Below are 21,402 nucleotides of genomic sequence, written 5' to 3' on the forward strand. Positions count from 1 at the left end.
AGTGGATGGCGGAGATGACAGAAATGAAAGAAAAAGTTTAAAACAAACAAAATGTAACTCAGGAGAGCAGAGCCCGGTGGGCGGGTGGGCGGGCGGGTGAGGAGAGGCACTAACATGGCGTTACTGGCGGCTTCGGAGGTGGCGTCGGCCGCAGAGACGACTGCACACTCGGCACATGTGAGGGCGCGCCCGAGGCGGGCCGGGGGCAGCTGACTGCAAGCGAAATCAAAAGACTGAAACAAAAGCAAAATTGTTCTGGCAGAAACCGGTGTGGGGAGGGTGGGGAGGACGGGTAACAGCAAAACCAACCAGAGGGTCCAGCCCGAGCCTCCCCGGGCGGCGTGGGGTCCGAGGGGGAGGGCAGGTGCGGTCAGGCTCCAGGGGTGGGGGCGCCGATGGGAGGCCCGGGTCCTGAGGGGCTGCTGGTGGGGCTCAGGGTCCTCAGGCCCCTTTCCACCTGCTGCACCCAGGGCCTGGGGGTAGAGCCGGGGCGGGGTCTCCGGGCCGGATGCGGCTGGCCTGAGGGGAGGGCAGGGCCGGTCCCCGACTGCTTCCACGCTCAGCTGAGGACCGTGCTATCTGCCCACATTCACACGAAGCAGCAAGACACCTGGATGAGGCCACCGTCTCTTCCTTCTGGCTCCCCCACGTGTGGTCTCACCACGCACTGCCCCAGCCACGGAGGGCTTTGCCCGACGGTCAGTGGTGGCGTCTGTCAGCTACCTGGGCTGGGGCCTCCCGCCACTGCGTGTGTGTGTGTGTGTGTGTGTGTGTGTGTGTGCGCGCACGCGCGCGCAAGGCTGTGTGCAGTCACACGGCTGATTCCGGGGGTGCTTCTCAGTGGTGGCACTGCTGCGCTCAGGGGTGGGCCCCTCGAAGCAGGCGGCTGCCCCGCCCTGCTGGGCTCTCGCCCGCACCTGCCCAGCTCTGGCCCTGCTCTGCCAGCCACGCCCCTGCCTCAGGCTCAGCCTGCTCGGCCGGCAGACCCCGCCTCAGGGGTCACCACAGGAAGCAGACAAGTCAGGGACAGCCAGGTGGGCGCACGGCGCCTCCCTGCTGCCTCGACCACACGTGCACTCCTTGGTGTGTGACACACTACTCTGGGAGCACGTGTGGGTGACAGTGTGTTCTGGCACTGGCTGGGGCGAGGCCTGCCAATCCCCACTTCACAGACTCAGAGAACAGGCCCAGGGCGCAGGGGACCCAGGCCCACAGACGGCCAGGCCAGGCTGCCAGCCACTGTGGGCTCTCCAGGGTCACATGCCTCCCCCAAAGCAAGTTTCTAGCCAGGACAGAACCCACCAGGGATCCAAGGGGAAGGTTTCCTGGAGCTTTTGTTCATGGTGGGAAGCAAGAGCAGGAAGAGGGGAAGGGGGAGGGACACAGAGAGAAAGAGAGACAGACACCGAGCAGGACTGGCACGGGGGGAGGCAGAGCGGGGGGGGACCCCCAGCAGACACCAGCCAGGGAAGACAGACAGACAGAGCAGAACGGCAGGCAGAGGCGGGTGAGGAGGGCTCAGAGTGCTGGGGCAGGAGAGAGGGGGCCTGTCCCGGCCCACAGGTGGCCCTCGTCTGAGATCTCAGGGCTCCTGCGCCCTGGGAGCCCCAGGCCCCTGACAGCGGGAGAAGCAGCGCTCTCCCACGCACACCCTCCCTCGGGGCCGGGCATCGTGGCCACTCGGGACCACCCACCTGCGGGCTGTGTGCCCTCTGGCCATACCCTGCCCTCTCTGAGCTCAGATCCCCCAGGCAGGAGCAACATCGGGCCCTAGTCCCTGCACTGTCCCGAAGCTGAAGGCATCACAAGGACAGGCAGGCCACATCTTGGCTTGAGGTCACCCAACCCCATGGAGGGGAAGGGCGAGGCCAGGGGCACCCTCCCACCACTCAGGTGGGCCCAGTGGGGCAGGGTCTCTGAAAGCAATCAGTTTCATCATTTCTGAGAACTTACAGGGTCCCTGCTTTGTTATGGGCCAGACAGAGAAACTGAGACACAGGGCCGGGCTGGAGCTGGCCCCACAACCCTCTGTGCCTCAGTCTCCCCACCTGCTTGGCGGGGCAGGGGCTCAGGGGTGGCGGGCTCGGGTCTTTCCAACTCAAGGTAGGGAGAGCCGTGGCTGTCCCGGTCCTACCCTGCCCGCTCCTTCAACTTCTTGTCCGTGATGCCGTCTTTGGACACGAGCTTGTTGAACACCAGGATCCCGATGACCATGTTCACCTGCGGGGCAGGGAGGGGTGGGTGTGGGCAGGGCGCCGGCCCAAGGGGCCAGGAGGTGGGGCCTTGAGGAGGAGACAAAGCCACTCGGGGGCTGGGCTGGGCGGGTCCTCTGCCGGCTCCATCCAAACTCTCGTCTACCCCTCTATCTCCTTCCAGAGCCCCAGCTGTTGGGTGGGGTTCTCCGAGCCACATGGTCCCCACTGCTTGCCTGTCCACCACAGGCTGGGCAATGAAGCTCCAGCCTCCCAAGTGAAGGGTCCCCAGGGTAGGCAGCACTGAACAGCCCAGAGGCCCCTCACCATGCCCGCTGTGGTCGGCAGCAGTTTGTGAAGCTGGGACTCCGGGACAGAGTCCAGAGGTCAAAGGTCAGGCTGGAGTCAGAACGGGCCTGTCCCTTCCCAGAGTGGGGCCGACTAGAACACCCAAGTGCACGAGCAGGCTGGCCCACCACACTGCTGGCGAACATGCCCTGCTCAGACCACAGAAGGGACCTCAGGTGACCCTCAGTCCAGGGCCGCCCAGGCCCAGGCTGCCCCTGCGCTCCCTTCTCTGCAGCCCTGTTCCTCGGATGCCTCCCACACAGGGAGCTCGTCTCCCAACCTGAATCAGACCTGATGCCATCTTGGGACACCCCGTGTCCTGGTGCTGCCTGGGGCCACACTCTTCTCTTCACCGGGCAGCCCTTCAGAGACCTAAACTCAGGGCCACCACCCTACAGGTGTCTTCCCTGAACCCCCCACACCACCGGGCACCTGCCCCCCAGGAGGAGCTTCTAGGGCTTAAGGCAAATCTGCTGCTTGACTTGCCACCTACAACAAAGAGGAGCTGTCCACAGGTGTCCCCGCCATCCACCTCCTCTGTGGCCCTGCAGACCCTGGTCTCCCCTTTCCTGCTGGCGAAGGGGCTCCCAGCTCACATTCTCACTTCCCTGAATGCCCTGCCCTCGGGCTTCTACTCCACAGAGAGGCTGACTGACCCCTGGCCTCACTCCTGCATCTCGGGGACCCTGGGCCCAGAGGTCTGGGAAGCCAACTCCCCGTGGCCCCACAGCTCCGAGCGCTCACGGCCACACACCCAGAGGCTGGCCTGGCCCTGCCTCCTGCTCACTGGGTGGAAGCGGCTTTCCTGGGTGGCCTCCTTTTCTGATGTGGCCGGGGCAGGGAAGGGCAGGACGCTGGCTGCCACCACCCTGCCTGCAGTAGGCTCTGTGCCCTGCCTGCACCTGCATGTCCCCCTGGTGCAGGAAGGGCCCCAGGCAGGAGTGTGCGGCCCCTGCCCTCCAGATGCATTGTGGGAAAGAACATGGAGGAAGGGGTCCTGCCTCTGACATCCCCCCTCCTGCCCCTCCTAGGGCGCCTGCCCTTAGAAGGCCCGACGTTGAAATGCACCGCACGCTGCCTGCCGCCTGCCTGCCCATCTTCTAGGAACAAAGGAGCTGGTTCTGGCTGGGGGTGTGGGGAGGGGTCTGGGGCTGCCCACAGATTCTGTCCACCAACTCCACCCCCCCACCAGCTCCCCCACTTCCTCCCCTGCAGGCACAGCCTCCCCCCGGGTGCCCTGGGCTCCACTTTACTTTACACATCCAGCCTGTGCCCAGGCCTCGCTCAGGCCTGACATCTAGGCAGTGTGGTCCTGCCCAGACAGCAGGACTCTGCGGGTGCGGCGCCCTTTCCTGGGGGCAGGAGGGAGGGGAGGGTGAGATGGGCTCAGAGCCAGGCCCGGCGGAGGCCACTGATCTTGGCAGACCCCTCCCCTCCAGCCTCCCCCTGCCCATCCCTAACCCGGGAACAAGAACCCTGTGAGCACATGGCCCTGACTCTCATCCCTCACCAAACAGAGGTGGAAACAACAGCAGAAAGGAAAACACTGACGGCCAAGTACGGGAAGGTGCTTCCTTCCCCCAGTGGGGGAGGGGCCTTCCCGGGGGAGGGAAAAGCCCCGTGTCCAGGCCTACCCTCGCCCTCGCTGTCCCAGGCATCCATCTCTTCACCTGTCCCCACCCTAAGGTCACTCACTCATCCAACCCGCACATTATCTGACAAGTACACAGCCGATGACAGTAAGCTGTGCTCAGAGAAATAAAGGGCCACCAGCCCAGCCCTGCCCAGCCCAGCCCAGCCTCTGCACCCCTGTGGATACCACCCACCCACTGGTGACCAAGGTGACTCTGATGGGACAGCCAGAGGCCCAGCTCAGGGGAAGGCGAGGGGCTCAGGCCAGGATGACGGGGTAGGGGTAAGTACCAGCACCACGGCCGCAGCGGGTCCCACGAAGGCGTACAGCAGCCCCCCCTCCAGGGAGAGCCAGCAGCTGGGGAGGGAGACAGGCTGGTTAGTGGCCAGGGGTGAGCCCCACCCAGGCAGAGCGGGCACCACCACTTCCCCGGAGGGCAGGCGGGACTCTGAGAAGTGGCAGAGGGGAGCCAGGAATCTCCCACGATGGATTCTTTCACTTAAGAACCCACGGGAGCCCCCAGGCAGCTTACAGACGAAGTTCGTGGATGAAGGAGCAGGCCCAGCACAGGGGACCACACAGCACAGGCCGGGCTGCCCGATGAAGGTGTGCTGACTGACTGTCCCCTCCCTGACTCTCCCCTCCAGGCCTGGGCATCCAGCTCTCCTCATAGAGCCTCTCCAATCTCACGTGCAGACCGTCTTCCTTGATATGATGCCAAAATTTGGGGGCTGGGTCCCTGGCCTGGATTTCCACCTGCCCACTCGACACAGGCCCCACGGCCTGGGCATCAGGGCCTCTGCTCACATACCTGAGCTGGGCCCTCCCCACCCCCACCCTCGGTCACCAGCCCCACACTTCCTTCCCCAAATCTCCGCGACACCACCCCTGGTGGCTCACGGGAGCCTTGAGCCCAGTGAGGACCACGCTGCTTTCTGCATGTGCTGTTTCCTTCACCCCGAGGAACCTATGTTACGCTGGCTGCCAAACAAACTCTTCTTCATCCTTCAGAACCCCGCTGCAACATCCCATTTCCTTCTGGTCCACCCCTGACTCCAGCAGGCCGGGTATTCCTTCCTCTCAGTTCTGGGGATGGTGTCCATTTTTCCGTCCAGTACTCACTCCCAGGGGACTTTGAGTAACTGGGTCCTCATTCGAGTGCAGGATGGGGGTGCCCCTGGGCTCTGTGGTGAGCCAGGCCTGCACAGTCCTGTCAGTCCCTCCTTCTGCCTTTCTCGGCCCAGTACTCCCTCACAGCCACAGCCCCTCGGCCTCGGTTCTTCTCCCCCAGCCTTGGGAAGCCACATGGCCTCTAGGACAGCCCTGAGCTTCCTGGCTTGGCACTCAAGGTTCCTGACCTGGCCCAGCCGACCCTTCAGGGCCTCAGTGACATCATCTGTGAAAACAGGCCCCCCACCTGCCCCCCTGGGGGCAACATGGTCCCCCTATCCTACACTTGTGCAGGCAGTGGGTACCCTGTCATGCAGATGGGGAAACTGAGGCTCTCAGAGGCCAATGAACCTGTGCATGGCCATGGAAAGAGGAGGTGAGGGGCTCCAATGGTCCCTCCAGCTCCTGGGGACCCCACTCTCTCCCAGCCTTGGCTTTCTCATCTGTGAGACGGGGGCCCAGCCAGCCCTCACCTTCTAGGGCGGTGGGAGGGTCTGGGGGAGCCACGTGGCCTCCACCACGTCCCACCCCGCCCTGACTCACTAGTTCATGGTGCTGTACCCTCTGGCCTTGGTAAATCCCACAGAGATGGCCACGACCAGTGCAGGGAGCCCTAGGGGAGGAGCAGAAAAGAACGTCGGTGCCCCCACTTTCCATGCCCTGACTGCCTCCACCTCCTTCCAGCCCTGCAGGCTGGGGAGGGGGGAGGGCAGAATGCACCTTTGAAGTCTCTGAACAGAGGGTGACACAGAGCCTGTGAGAGTGGGGACAGGAGGAGGACAAGGATGAGGACCCACAGAACTGGGGATGGGGGAGGGCTGCCAGATCAGCAAATAAAACAGGATGTCTGGTCACATCTAAACTACAGGCACAAAACAAGACATTTTCTATCATAAGTGTACCCCAAACATTGACTGGGACGTACTCATACCACAAAGTCATTTCTCAACTGAAATTGAAACCAGTATTTTGTCTGGCAGCCCCACGGCGGGTGGAGGCATGCAGGGAATCTCGGGGAGGAGGGCGGGCTGCGAGGGGCAGGGACAGCAGTGGGGTACAGGGACAGCGCCCCACCCTGAGGCCCACCCCGTGGTGCTCACCCCAGCCCAGGCACAGGAAGCGCTTGCGGATGAGCCGGTTCCGGAGGCGGCCGGTCACGGCCATGTAGGACTGCCAGGCCTCGGTGAGCACCCAGCAGAAGGACGACAGGAAGAAGAAGTGCAGGAAGGCGGCCACCAGCGTGCACACCACCTGCGCCGGGGGAGGCCGGGCAGGCGCTGGCTCACTGGCCCCACACCTGCCCCCCCCCCCCCCCGTGAGAGGCCCAAGCCCGGCATCCGTGGTGGTGACCAGGGCAGACCCCCAGGCAGGGAGCCACGGAGGGCTGACCTGCTCCACTGCCTGGGGATGAGCTGTTAAACCCGGAGGCCCTGGTGGGGGCTTGGCACGACCCTGCCCACAAACCGCCAGGGACAGACACCCCTCTCCCCAGCCTCCTCACCCACTCACTCACGCACCAAACCCGCTGGAGCCCATCCGAAAGTCCCCGTTTGAGCCCACCAGCTTGGAGCTGGTGAACCCGAGGCCCAGAGAGGGCAGGTCACCAGAGGCCACGGGGCAAAGCACAGACAAGCTGTCAGCTGGGTGCCCGACGGTGGGCCGGGGCCGGCGCCTGAGCTGGCTCATCTCAAAGCGCCAGGCCAGCTGACAGTCCCCTCAGGCCAGACCCACATGGCTTCCACGGCCAGAGCACGGCAAAGGGCTCTGCATGGCTCTGGCACCCTCCTGACTTCCTCAGGGTCCAGCCCCCTGCTGGGCACTGTCACCACCACCACCACCCACCTTGTTGCGAGTCTGGGTCTGCCCGATGAGGATGAGGGCGTTGGAGGAGATGATGGACAAGCAGAAGTTGATGAGGATGACGGACCGCTCCGAGCGGATGTACCTGTGGGAGAAGGTGGGAGGCCCAAGGTCAGAGCCCAACAGAACCGGGGTGCTGTGGCCACCAAGACATGGGCACCATCTCCTCCCTGCAGGCACTGCCGCCACCACGGCTACCATCACCATCATCACCACCACTACGACCACCACCACCATGACCACCACCACGACCACCACGACCACCACCATGACCACCACCATCATCACCACCACCACATACCAAATTCCAGCACCTAGTCAGGTGCCAGGGAGAGCCCTGGGGAGCTCTCCTGGGGATGGTTTGTTCTTAGAAATGCATCCTTTGCTGTGCAAGACCCTCTCCTGTCCCTCTGTCCCTCAGGCACAGCCCCTGGCTCCTCCTGCCCCACCCACCCTGCCTGATCCTAACTTTGAGACAAGAAAGTGGAGAGGCTCCAAGCAGGGTGCAGAGCCTGCGCCTGCCATGGCTCAGCGCGGCCCAGTGGCACCATCCCAGGCAGGGACTCAGCCTGCTGTGTCCCGGTCTCTCCACCTGTGAGGAGGGGTTGGGGGAGCTGCACCTGAGATTGCCGAGTCAGGATGCAGGAGGTCTCATCCGTCATTACGCCTGCTCCCTCGCGTCCCAGGGCGGTGTCCCCAACAGCCCACAGGAGCTGAGACCCAGGCAGGCGTCCAGCAGAGGGTTTAGGATCAAACCTCGGGAGGCCGTGTTGTGGCCGATGTGGCATGTGACCCTGGGTGGGTCAGGTTCCCTCCCTGGGGCTCCAGTTCCTTATGGGGACCATCAGGATAGGGTCCTGACTACAGCTCACAGGGCAGTGATTGCCAGGAGCTCGGGAAGGAGATGCTTTGAAAATCATGGGCCAAGACCTCAGAACCCTGGTGCCCTTGGGGGAGGGGCTGGGTCAGTGGCCAAACAGTCCCCTGGGGGATTCAGGACAGATGGTCTGAGGGGCGGCTGGTGGGAGGGGCGCTGGATATTGGTGTTTCAGGGTCACTGACCCTCCCAGTGCCTCTGCCCTTGGAGAGGACAGAGGAGGGGGCCCTGGAGAGCACAGGCTGCCCCTCCCCTGCTGGCCACATCGACCCCTCTCTGCTGGCCTCGGGCTGACGTTTCACTGCTGTGGAGCTGGCACAATGGGAATCAGGCAGCTGGCTGCCAGGTGGGTGACGGGCGACCTTGGCTTGACCTTCCCTGTCCCACTGTCCCAAATTCCTGCTCTCGGGGGCCCAAAGAGGGGTGCTGGGAGAAGGGGGTCAGGACCAGCCCACCGGCACACCTGCGGCTACCCGCGCTTGGCTCAGGCCCCTCGGCGCACACGTGGCCCTCACCCAGGGCTGCTGGCCAGCTGGGACGGGGGTGTCCCCACACTGCCCGGGTCCTGTGGCCTGGGGGAGGGGAGTGTGGGGCCGGCAGTGAGCGGAGGTTCCCATCCTGACACCTGACCCTGGGCTCTGGGAGGGCGGTGGCCTTGCACGTCCAGGTGACAAAACAGACCACAGGTGTCAGGGCCTTGGGGCTTCCGTGGTCAAGGGCAGGGTGCTCGGCTGGGGTGTGGGCTCAGGGCACACCAGCCAGGAATTATGCTCAGAGGGTGGGAGGCTGCACCCGTGTGGGCAGCGAGGGCGCAGCGCCAGGCAGGAGCAGGAAGGCCTGGCATCCCCGGCCTGTGCCTGGGCGGCCACCATTGATGCTGTCTGGCACCCACGGAACAGCAGTCAGGGAAAGGGAGGGGGGTCGGGGGTCGGGGGTGGCCGAGGTAGGGGTGGTGGTGGTGACGATGGAGGTGCTGGCTGCTGCTAACGTGGAAGGAGAGAAGGAAGGTTCTCGCTCTGGGTCTCCTCAGCCTCCCCTGACCCGCACGGCAGCCTCGAGGGGAGAAGGTGACCCCGGCCACCCTCTCCTGGGAACCAGCAGGGCCAGGCTCCTGGCCCGGCAGCCCGCCTGCACCCGCAGCACCGCTGGGAAGCACCTCCACACGGAGACGTAGATGATGATCAGCAGGAGGAGGGTGAGGGACGACACGCCGCAGCCCACGATGAGCGTCACCGACGGCACCAACACCTTCTCCATGTTCTGGCGGGTTCGGGGCAGAGAGGCGAGTGAGGCAGCCGGGCAGACGTGCAGAGGGTGAGCCTTTCCCCTCCACCCCCAGCACCCGCCACGAGCCCCCGCCTGCCCAGCATCCCTCGGCCACCCTCCTGCAGCACTCCAAGTCTCTGCTCCCCTGCCCTCCCCACGCATCTTGGGTCTGGCTGTCCCCTGGGAGGGGTCTCATCTCTTGCTGAGGGGGAAGTCTTTGCACTCCCTACCCCTTGGCTGCACGGGTGCCAAGCCTGGCAACGCCCCCTCCCAATTCCGGGGAAGGGCCCCCCACGCCAAGTGGCAGGTGAGGTCACGGAAGCACCAGGCCCAGCACCCCAGCGCCCACACAGCTCTCCCAGGCCCTGTGGCTCTGGCATTCTAGCCGAGGGCAGAGCCCCGCTCTCTGAAAGGCCCCCACAGCTCCAGCTGCATCTGACGGGCACCTGAAGCCTCACCCACCCAAACCTGTGCTCCCTCCCTGACACCTGCTCCGCCCCAGCCCGCACCACGCGCTCCACCACCCCTCCCCTCAGCCAGGTCCCTTCTGCCACCCTCCACGTCTCACTCGGTTCTCTGCCCGCCACTCCTCACCCCACCCAGAGGCCCGGAGGACTTTGTAAAATGCATTCCTGGCCACTCTCAGAGTCCCCCATGCTGCCCCTACTGCGGCCCAAGCTGTGTCCGAATGCCCGAAGGCCACTGAGCCGGGCCCCGCCCCGCCAGCTGGTAAGACCACCACCCTCGCTCCCACTCAGGGCCTGGCTCAGCCCTTCTGTCTGTCTGCGACACAGTGCCTGGGTGTCACATGGCAGGGCCTCGGGCCGTTCTCATCTCAGCTCGCCCCCTCTCAGAGGGACCTGGGGCCGGCTAACCGACCCCAATGCTCCCCGCCACGCCACCCAGTACAGCCCTGAGCACTGGTTGGTCCTTGCTTATGAATACGCATGTGCGCCCCTATGTGACTGCGTGACCCACAGCCACATGACACCCCAGTGCCCAGGGCACACGGCAGGTGGGCCACGTGTACCCACTGGGGAGTGATCAGGGCCCCTCTGTGTCCAGAACCCAAAGACAAATCAGGGCATTGGAGAGAACTAGTCCGCAGCCCCTCCCCCGTCGGCCGCCTCCAGGAGGGTGGGAGGAGGTGAGTCCGGGAGATGACAGAGAAGGCACGGCCAGGTGATGAGGGGCTTCTTGTAGGCTCCCTCATCTGAAGCTGACCCCCTCCTGACCCTGTCCCAACTCTTGCTGACCTGTGCTGACCCCGGCATGCTGCAGAGCGAGATTCTCCCACCCACAGGCTCCTGAGGCCACGCCAGCCCTTCCCGCCCTGGAACGGGGCCTTCTCTTCCTCAGACCCCCAAGTCCTGGATCTCCTGCACAGGGCTCCCAGGGCCCGCTCCACCGGCCACCACTGCCGCCACCCACCCAGGCAGCGGCGGCGCCCAGACCGCCTGCGCTCTGCGTCCGCGAGCATGCTGTTCCCTCCGGTCCTTCCCCACACCGGAAGCACCACCTCCTGCCCCAGGCCCCTCTGTGGTCACTCTGCCCAGCCTTTCCCCACTACTGGGGACGCCTGCCTGTCCCTGCAGCTCAGGGTTCTCACAGTCTGGAGCCCCCTCGGGCCAGGCCCGGCGCGGATGTGACTGGCTGGATGAACAGCGACTGGGAAGGCAGGCTCTGGGAAAATCCAGGAAGCCGTCCAAGGTCACCCAGGCATTCAGTGGCCCCGGGGGGCATGGTGTGGTGAGGCTCCAACACAAATTTCTGTGTTTCCCTGTGGGGAGTTGGAGGGGCTCAGGGAAGGGAACTCTGGGCTGCGGTCTGCAGCCTTGAACTTCACTAGGTAACCTCAGAGCCCCGGCCAGCCACACAAAGTCACGGGTGGCCGAGTAACTGACTCAAGCCAGCTCCGTGGCTGGCTCTGGCCCTGACCTCTGTGGCCATCTGCCTCCATCTGCCCTCATTAGGCCTGGCAGCCACACGCCCGCCAGCTAGCCCACCTGCCCGCCTGCTCCCTCCTCCTCTCTGCCTCTGAAGTGCTCATCCGTCACTTCTGACAGCCCACATTCTGAACAATGTGGGGAGGGGACAGGTGACAGAATGGTGGGCAGAGGTGTCAGGGAACTCCAGGTCTCGCTGAGAGGGCTGGACTAGAGCCCTCAAGGGCGAGGGACTGGCCCCAACCCACCTGGAGAGCAGGCAGAACCAGGCCAGCCTCCTGCAAGAGACTGGCTCTCCAGCCAAGCTCCACACGGCCCCAGGGCCTTTGCACATGCTGGTCCCGCCATCCAGTGCTCTTCCCCTGACCTTCATATGGCTGGCTCTTCTCTCTGCTTAGCTGTCATCTCACAGAGGTCCTCACTGAACATTCAGTCTGAACCAGCCCCTTACCTCTTTGCCCATCACCTTGTCTTGAGGCTCTCCAAGGTACCTGTCCCTCCCACCTCCCTCACCCAGGGCTTTACTGGTTTCTTTTTTAAATGGTTATTGTCAGTTTCTACCACATGAATTCCCTGCTTCCAACCTTCTCCCAAACCTTCACACATCTTATGCGTCCTAAACACTAATTTTCTTCCTTGAAGTACTGTCTTTAACCTGCCCCTGCTCCAACACCACACGTGGCTCCCAGCTACCCACAAAAAACTAGTCCTGACTCCAACAGAGGCTGATCCCTGGTCCTGGTCCCACTCTGAGCCGTGACCCTGGTCACACTAGTAACACAGTTTCGGGCACATTACAGAAACAACACCACAGCAACTGTGACTTCAGACTGTTTACTACATGCCAGGCTGTGCTGATGCTGCAAATACCTCACCAGGTTCAGTATCCCCCACGGCTCCGAGGCAGGCGGCATCACCCCCTCACAGATGTGACTCAGAGCAGTTACTCAACCTTCCGGCGGTCACAGCCCCGCAGTGGCACTGCCGGGACCTGACTCTGTGGCAGCATGTAGGGCTGGGGGGGCGGGGACGCCTGGGTCTCACCTCCCTTCACTTCATGCCTCTGGAGATCTAACCCCTCCCTGGCTCCTGGGGTGCGACCACAGCATCCCTTGTCTACTGCCCTCTCTCGGGCCCTTGTTCTGGAACTCCAGTCCCCCGAAACCACTCCATACCCCAGAATGCCAGCCGCCTGTGCCTGCTCAGACCCAAATCCCATGCCCAAGGCACACACCCAGCCCACAGGGGGAGGCAGGCAGCACCTGTCTCCCCACACCCAGCCCAGCTCACCTCTGCCACCACCCCACCTGCTGGGTGGGTTACTCTGCCCTTACTCCTGCTGGGATGCCTCCAGGACCCCAGCCCCACCACCATTCTCTCTGATCTCCTAGCTGCCTGGCTCTGCTGACCTCGGGATGAAGCTCCAGCCTTCCCTGGCCCCGGCCTGGCCGTAGCACCCGCCCCTGCCCTGACTACCCTCCAAGCCCCACCCTATCTCCCACTCGCTTCTCGCCTTTCTCAGCTTCCCTGGGATGACCATCACTCCTCCCCACCAAGCTAGGCTTCAAACTCCTGCTCACCCCTCAAGGCCCTACCCCAAACTTCCTCCTCGTGCACGTCTCCCAAACCATCCTTGGGAGGGTGGGGGGCTGTTTTCAAGCCCCCAGAGGACCCCCTCCCTCCAGTCCAGGCTGCCCCAGGCCTGTCTCCCCATCAGACCCCATGTTCCTTGAGGTCCCAGCCCCAGGCATTCAGAGGAGTCAGCACAGTGTGACAGGCTGCAGGACAGCAGTGTCCCTCTCGCTCTCAGCCTGTCCCTACTCAGCATCTCTGGGGTCGCCCCTCACTGAGGCCAGAGCTGGCCAGGAAAGGAGAGGAAAGCGGAGATGGGCTCTGATGGCAGATGAGCACAAGGGAGGACGCCAAGCCCAGCATGCTGCCCTCCAGCAACTCCTCTGAGCTCACACCCGGGCCTGCAGAGGGGTGCAGAATCAGGCAGAGCCGATGACTATTCCATCCTACAGATGTGAAAACTGAGGCTCACAGCAGCCAGGCAGCCAGCTCTTTGTCCCACGGCCAGTGGGTGAATGTGGCCCCTGAGAGCTCCCATACTCTTGGTCTCAGCTGCATCTCCTGGGCTATGTGGACGGGGTGCTCTGACCTGCCGGCCTGTGCCCCGCCCTTTGTGCACTCACACGTCGGGTCAGGCAGACACCAGAAGCCCCTGACCGCAGCTCTGACCGCCCCGACAAACAAAGCCTCAAATCCTTCACAGACCGAAGCTCTGTGTTCTGCCTGCCCAGCCCGGTGCAGGGCCCCCCTCCGCTTGCCCTCGGAGGCACCAGCACAGGCCCGCTCTTCCTAGAAAGGCCCCCTCGGCGGGGAGCTCCTCCACCCCCGGACTTGCAGCAGTTCTGCCACGCTCCTGCCCAGCCCTGAGCAGCCACCCTGAGTAGCCCGGGGGACTGCTTCCACTTTACAGGTGAAGAAACCGAGGCTCAGGGGGATGGAAAGCCAGTCTAGGGTCACCACGTGTGAGGGACAAGCCTGTGTTTCAAGACTCAACCAATGCTGACCTCCTACAGGACAGACCCTCAGCTGGAAGGAGACCCACTGTGAAACCCCCCGCCACCCAAGGAAGAGCAGCCACCTGCGCCCTGCCCTGTTTGCTCCAGTCTCAAAGGGGACCCAGGAAGCTCCAGCTCCACTGGTCACTCCCCCTGTGTAGTAAGCCACCTCTTCCAGGGAGTCCCCAGCACGGCCCTGGGCTACTGCCTTCGGGCCCTGCCCTCAGAACCAACAACACTAACACTCCAGTCCCAGGGACAGCCTGAGGGGGAGGGTGCGCTGGGATCAGGCCAAGAGCACAGACCCCTGTCCAGCAGACTCACCCCAAGACCTTGAGCAAAGCCCCTTCCCCAGCCTCGGTTTCTCTGCCTGTTAATGGAAGGGTCTAGTAGCAATGACCTCTAAGGTGCAGCTCTGACCCTCTGGGGGATCCTGGCTGACAACATCGCCCTCCCTACCCACATCCCAGAGGACAAAGGAGAAAAGGCAGACTGTTCTTAGAGAGGCCTGGAGCCATCTTCCACAGGGAAACTGGGGTTCCGTGAGGGGAGAGCTGTGCTGTCCCCACTCGATGAGGGCCAGCCATCTTGAACACCCCCAAAGTAGCACCCCGCTCCCAGTCTGTCCTCCATATCTGCTGCCTGAGGATGCTTCCACACTAGGCCCAGGTTGGGGGCTCAGTGAGCAAAGACCCCTAGCCCTTCCCTCCTCAGGGGGCCCAGTGACCCCACCAGGGGCCGAGGCCTTCCTGGGTCTGGTGAGTGCAGCTCGGCCCTGGGCAAGAACTCCCGCCAGCCCCAGTTGGCTGGGCCCAGCACCCAGGGCCCCAGCCAGCAAGCTGGCCCCAGATGCTGTCGCCATAGAAACAGGCAGCCCCCACAAGAATAAGGAGAACAAAAAGGAGGCCCCTGAGATGATGGGGCCTTCCTGGGGAAGGCTGCAGCCGACCTGGGCCAAGCCCAGCACCCTAACCACCCGAGGACCCCTACCTGGAGACACAGCTGCCTCCAAAGACCAGGATCTACTTGGGATGGGTGGGGAAGGACTCCAAGAGGGGTTGCAGTTCCTCCCCCTCCCTCTCCCGCGTGGGCTAGATCCTTGCCATGCGCGGGGGGAAGGACCCCCACCAAGTGAAGGGGTACACGCGGCTGCGCCAGGCCAAGCCCTCCTCCAGCCCCTTAGTGCCTGAGGCCAAGTCTGCCTGGCTCCCCTGAGGGCTGGCTGCCCCCAAGGTCCTAGGCCCCCAAGGAGCGTGGGGGAGACTCACCCATCAGTCACTCCCGGGGGACCCCAGCCTGGCTCCTCCCAGGCTGGTCCCCAACTCCACACCACCACCCACTCAGCTCCCACCCGCCCTCTCCAGGGGCCCGGGCCCCGCCGGCCAGGCCGCGGTGGGGCTGCCGGGCAGAGCGACCCCTCGGGCCGGGGAATCGTCCGGGCCTCCCCGCGCCGGCCCGGGAGGCGACCGTCCGCCCCGGGAGCCCCCCGCCCCGCGCGCCCCCGCCCGCCCGCCGCGCGCCCGGCCGGCCGGGGTCTCACCGCGTCAGCGCTGAGCTGGGCTAAGATGGCGAAGGTGGAGAGCCGGTCACAGAGGCAGCGCGTCCGGAGGGCGTCGAGGGGCACCGTGCGGCAGCCGCGCCACGACCAGGGCCCGAGCTGCGGGGGGGCGGGGGAGGAGGGTCTGCGGGGGGACACACGCAGGGGGAGGGGAGACAGGAGCGGCGTGAGCGGCGGCCAGCCGCGCCCCGGCCCCGCGGCCCCGGCCCGCGCCCGCACCTGCGCCCGCCGCCGCGCGCGCCCCGCCGGCCCCGGGAGCCCGGCGCCCCATGGCCGCCGCCGCCGCCGCCGCCGCCGCCGCCGCCGAGCCACGGGAGAGCGACTCGCGGGAGCGCGGGCCGGCGGGGCCGGCGGGGCGCCGAGCCCTGGCCCCGCGCCCGGAGAGCGCCCCGCCCCAGCGCCCGGCCGGGAGGGGCGCGTGGGCGCACGTGGAGCGGGGTGCCAGGCGGTGGGCGCGGCAGCCTGCGGTGCGCTTGCGGGGCCGGGGGCGGGGTGAGGGGCGCCTCCGCGCCTCCGCCTCTCCAGCCCCCGCGCCGCGCTGGTGACCTTGGGACCGCCCCGCCCCCACAGCCACCTCCCCGGGGGCCTGGGACCGCGGCCGCCTTCCCGCGGGGTGGGGAAGCAGTCAGAGGCGCCCCCTGCGGTCTGACCCAGGTCCATTCCGCTGTCTGTCGGCCTGGGCTTGCTCTGGTTCTCTTTAAACAAGCACTTGCTAGGGCCTCAGTGCACCGGACTGAAGTACTCTGCAAACCGGCCACTGTTGATCCAAGTCCCTCCCAACTTCGTGCCAGCCCGCGTGTCCGGCAGGGTCCAGCCAGGCACCAGGTAGAAGGTGGCCATGGAGTGTCTGCCGCAGGGCCGGGGGCCTGCAGGCCTCCTGAAGGCTTTAAGACTGAAACTGCAATCCAGGAGCCATGGTGGCGGTGGTGGTGGGGTCTCCTTCTGAACCCAAAGCCAGAAAAGCCCCCCACCAAGTAACTCAGACCCAGCACCTGCCCCAGGCTTTCAGGGGAGAATTCCAGGTCTTAGAGGCAAAGGTCTGCCCACTCCCACCCTAGATCCCTCGAGCTGCAGCTTCACCCAGCCCCAGCCCCAGCCCCAGCCCCAGCCCCAGCACGAGGGAGCTGCCAGGTGCCTTTCAGAGCCCTCAGCTCTCCTCCTTCACCCCAGCTCCTCTGCATCGAAGGTGGACTGGGGGCTGAGCCATTCCCACCCTGTGCCTTCCCAGAGGAGCTCTGACCTGCACACACTGGGAGGCCCCTGTTCAAAACCTGGATTTGCAAACGACCAGCGTTGGCTACTTCCTGGCTGTGTCACCTGGGAAGTCAGCTACTGGCCCTAGGTTTCGTCTCCTCCTGTCTAAAGTGGGGAGAGAGGACAGTCCAGAGGATGACATGGGACACCTGTTAAGCCCCCCTACAGTGCCTGCATGAACGTGTTAGCATCCTTAGGGATGCTTCGGGTCTCCGATGCAGGCATTCCAGAGCCCAGAGCGGCTTCTGTTGAATTTGAGTTGTTACACAGCCTCCTTTCTGAGCTTCAGGCCCCAGGGGAGAAGGGACACACTCTGGGCCCGCTAGTTCCTTCGAATCTGCTTTTCTCTCTTCATTCTCCTCCATGGGGAAGGACTGTCCCGTTTTACAGGGGAGGAAAACTGAGGCCCAAGGTAATACTGAGGCAGAGCTTTGAGACCAGGCCCTGGCTCCACGGGGCGCATCAGGGCTCTGTGGCCCCAGAAGACCCTCCCCTCTACCCCTGCTCCCCTCTGAAGTGCAGTGAGGGGAGGGGGATGTCCCCCCACAGGCGTTGCGCCCGAAGCTCATCCTTCTTAGGGACCCGCCATAAAGAATGCCACAGGAGGGCCCAAGGGCTTCAGCCTCTTTGGCTCCTGGACATGCCTCTACCTGCGCCTTCCAGCCTCAGCCCACCTGAACCCCTGGGGGCCCAGGAAGAGCTGAGGTGTGCCTGGCTCCACAGCATGGCAGAGCCTAGGCTGGGCTAGGGCTGAGGCTACAGCCTTGACCACAGCTCCTGGGATAGAGGCCAGGGGCTCGGCTGCCTGCATGGCCCACCCCCTCCTGGCCCACCACCCTGCAGGCCCCAAGTCCCTGGCATGGAGCAGAACCAAAGTCAAATCCTAAGACCCTGGTAGAGGCCCCCTTTCCCCTTTCTTTGTCTGGAAAAGAAGACCCCACTCACCACAGAACCAGAAACACGACCTGGGTGATGGAAGGAACAGGAAAGGGAGTGTGGGGCTCTAGAGAGTTCCAGAGTGCCCAGTGACACCCAGTTCCAGCCTGGTCCTCCCGCACCCTCAGCAGAGGTCCATCAAGGCCTCCCTGGGCTGCCCAGGGCACATCACACTCGCATCTCCCTTCATCTCCAGCACCCGACAGGACAGGGCACAGAGCCCGGAGCCCAGCCGCCCTCTGTCCTCCATCCCTGGAGTGCCCTGTCCTCACGCCTGGGGGGCGCACATGCAAGCCACTGACCGGACACCAAGACAGCCGACGCAGCGCAGGCCAGAGGTCACCAACACCCGGTGTGCCCCCAGGAGTCCTACAGGCCACTCCAGTCTGGAGACAGTACCTCTCTCAAGCTGACCAGCTTGTCCACAACATCAGCCACATGCCTGCTCCCAAGAGCAGGAGTCTGTGGCTGGCCGGTCCTAGGTTCAAATCCCAGCTCAACTTCTCACGGTCCAGGCCTGGACACTGTCTCAGCCTTCCTCCTCTGAGTGGAGGGAGGCACACGGAACCCAGCTTTTCTCCCTGCTGAAAGCTGCTGGGAGGGTCGGGAGGGGAAAGCACCCCAAGGCCTGGGGTGAGGGGAGCCGGGCTGGCTGGGGCCAGCAGCCTGGCAGGTTCCCAGGCAGCGCTGGCGGGTCTGCCGGGCGCCAGGCTGACAGCTGTCGGCCACCTCCTGGGAGAAGGCCAGCCCAGGCTGGTGGCTGGCCCCGCAGGGCTCCTGCTATGGGCACTAATTAGCTTATCAGCCTCCCAGAGGAGGGGAGGGCGGGGAGCACTCTGCTGAGGGATTCGGCCGGGGTCTACCACTGCAGCCTAAGGCCACGGAGGGCACCAGGAGGCCTCTGCCCCTGGTCCATTGAACCAGCTGCTCAGGCTGGCAGCCTAGGACGCAGGGAGCTGCTGGGCTCACCCAGACCCTGCAGGACTGCAGTGCAGGCTCCTTGGCCTCGGCCTCTCCTCCCATCCAGTGTCTGGCAGGCCCTGGCAGCCGGGAGCAGGGGAGCATGTGGGGGCTCCTGGTCTCCAACACATGGACAGAAAGCTTCTCTTGCCCCTCCCCCATCTCAATATTAACAGCTCTCTGTGCATTTTATCATTTAATCTCGGAAATAATCCTCAACTCAGCTGTGTAGATATAGAAACTGAGGCTCAGAGAGGTGGTAAGATTGCCCAACACCACACAGCAAGACAGCAGGAGGGCCAGGGTGCCAGTTTTTATCTGTCTGACCACTGGCACCCCCGACAAGGCCTACAACATCTGAGCCACTGGATCTGAAACACAGACCTGAAAGGGACCTTCCAGGATGGCCTAAGGCTCAGATCAGGCGGAGGAGGGGCCTGCTGAAGGCCCACCCCACACCAGGGCAGAGCCCGGTCAACGGAGCTTTCCCAGGTTGTTGACGGAGCCTTCTGGGCTGCTCTGGGCATCAGCCAAGGACTGGCCCCAAGCAGGACAGGTGGGTGGTGGTCTCTGACCAGACGCCCCTCACGTATCTAAGGCACACCCTGACCTGGCAAAGGTCAGGGGTCCCTCAGCCCTGCTTCTTTCAGTAAGATCTCTAGGACACATCTTCTTATACCCACAACATCTGGAGGTTCTTCCTCATGTCTGACTGAAATCCTTCCTGCTGCAGGAGACACCTGTTACCATCTCTGCGACACAAGCAGGTCATCCCTTCCTCGTGCACACAGCAACCGCTCCCACACGTGGGAGACCATTTGCTGCCTCTTGTCTGAGCTTCAGAAACTTGGAAGATCTGGGTCACGGAGCCAGGCCCCCACTCCTGGGCTCAGATCTGAGGAATCTGGGTCATTGACATCTGCTCCTCCCCACTCCCCAAGTCCAGGGTGACAGAAGGAGCTGGGGCAGTAGCCCTTCCCAACACCAGGAGCGGGGAGCCCCTCCCTGCCTGAGTTGAAGGGCGGTTGCAGGGGGCCCTGGGCCCCTCAAATCAGAGCTCCCAGAGAAGAGTCTGTGCCTCCCCCATCAGACCAGGGTCTCTAGGAAGGCCCAGCCACTGCCCACCCCTCTGCAGGCCACCAGTTCCTCACTGCGGGCTTCTCCCACCCCGCTCCTGCCAAAGCCCCCATGTCGCCAAACCCCAGGGACAACCACCTGTCCCTTTGGCTCCACTTCTGAGCTCCTCTGCTGCCTTGAGTCAGCACCCACTAGGTACTGGCTCCCAGGGCCTGACCCCGAGCTGGGACCCAAGATTCCTCTGCCACTGCCCAGCCCTCGGACCCCTTGGTCACTCCTGCATACAGCCGGCAACCTCTTTCCACCCCCACGCCACCCCCATCCACCCACCTCGCTCCCTGGACAGCCGGCCTCCTGCTCCCATGTCACCCCGCCCCAGGTGGTCCTTGAGAGGGTGTTAGGCCAGTCACTGCCACAGTGAGCTGCCATCTCTGGTGGCTGTCCGTGGCCTGCACACCTGCCGGCTGCATACCACCTGCGGGTCCTCCCATCTCTGCCCGGTTCTCCCACCACGTGTGATGGCCTTATGCTCCTGCTGGCACCTTCCCCTGGGAGGGTGGGACTGGGACCTGGCTTGCTCACCCCGCTGCTTGCACCCCGTAGGGGTGGAGTGCCCAGCCAAGACTTGCTATGGATGGACAAGCGAGGCCCTGTGGCTGAGCAGCATGGCCACTCTCTGCCCCTTCAACCTGGCAGCAACCTTCAGGACCCCTCCCTCCTCCCTCCCCCTCCCTCCCCCCTCCCTCTCATACCCACAGACCCATCAGCAACCAGCCTTCCTATCAAAAATGCACCGAGACTCTCACTGCTGTTTTCCATTCTGTGGCCACCACCCTGGTGGGACCCATTGCCGGCCTCCGCCCTGCCTGCCCCCACCTGTCCCCAGCACAGCACTGTCATTTGAAATATGCCAGGACACATGCTCTGCTGAAAACCTTCCCACTGCTCCCTCCTCACTCAGAGCAAAGGACATGCTGCCCTCAGGGACCCCACAGGCCCCAGGGACTGGCCCACCTTCCCTGACCCTCCTTATGAGCCCACCCTTCTAGCCACACTCAAAACGGGAACCCCAGCTCCCTGCAACCCCACCTGAGGAGACCTGCCTCAATCCGACTTCAGCCCCTGTGCACGGCCACAGACTTGTCATGGTGTCCCAGGTGAGGTGGCTCAGAGATAGCAGCCTGGATCCTGTCACCAGCTGCCAGAGGGGAGTAGCCTGGCCCCACCCAGCTCAGAACACCTCCCCAGGGGACCTCCCCTGGGGCCCAGGTCTGTTGGAGGCCCTGGAAGGAGTCTCAGCCGGTGGCTCCCCTGCCGTCCTGCTCCCGGCAGAGCTGGGATATTGCTGGTCCAGCCCAGCCCCAGGAGGGTGAACTGGGCAGCCGAGGCCACTGCTGGCCACACAGGGCCGAGCTGCCTCCCCCGTGCAGTGGGCACAAATCCTCACCCCACACACTGTTCAGGGAGACCACAGGGCCCCAGAGCCCAGCACAGGGCCCGGCACGCTTGTGGGACATCAGGGGACAGTAACACAGAGGGTGCAGGGAGAGCACCCACCTGCCTGCCCGCCCACTGAGCCTAGGCCTTCATGGCATTCAGGATGCCTCCTGCCGGCCCACGACGCAGGTGCTATTATTGGACTGTGTGCATCGGGGTCCCCCGGGGTTTGATGGGCTAATTCACACTGGAGTGAGAATGACTCATAGGTGTCCTCCCACACAGAAAAAAGAAGCCAGAGTGGGCACAGCTCGTCTCAGT

The 21,402-nt window shown here is 64.1% G+C and overlaps 1 protein-coding gene across 6 annotated transcripts in view; it reads right to left on the reverse strand.

Moving 5' to 3' along the window:
• The window catches only part of ADGRB1 (adhesion G protein-coupled receptor B1), a 79,491-nt gene that overhangs the window by 13,643 nt on the left and 44,446 nt on the right, over positions 1–21,402 (reverse strand). For 3 of the 6 annotated variants that reach the window (XR_004315282.1, XM_032468267.1, XM_032468268.1), the window contains exons 18-25: positions 15,400–15,541; positions 9,237–9,340; positions 7,186–7,288; positions 6,444–6,594; positions 5,887–5,956; positions 4,464–4,530; positions 2,135–2,220; positions 115–213 (exon numbers count right to left, since the gene is read on the reverse strand). Coding sequence is in view for 5 of the 6 variants with exons in the window: in XM_032468267.1 (XP_032324158.1) it covers positions 115–213; positions 2,135–2,220; positions 4,464–4,530; positions 5,887–5,956; positions 6,444–6,594; positions 7,186–7,288; positions 9,237–9,340; positions 15,400–15,541 (822 nt within the window). In the remaining variant the exon portion in view is untranslated. The remainder of the gene's footprint in view (positions 1–114; positions 214–2,134; positions 2,221–4,463; positions 4,531–5,886; positions 5,957–6,443; positions 6,595–7,185; positions 7,289–9,236; positions 9,341–15,399; positions 15,542–21,402) is intronic. The other 3 variants (XM_032468269.1, XM_032468270.1, XM_032468271.1) reach the window with 1 other exon arrangement.

Source organism: Camelus ferus, chromosome 25, assembly GCF_009834535.1.
Source record: "Camelus ferus isolate YT-003-E chromosome 25, BCGSAC_Cfer_1.0, whole genome shotgun sequence".
Lineage (NCBI taxonomy): Eukaryota > Metazoa > Chordata > Mammalia > Artiodactyla > Camelidae > Camelus > Camelus ferus.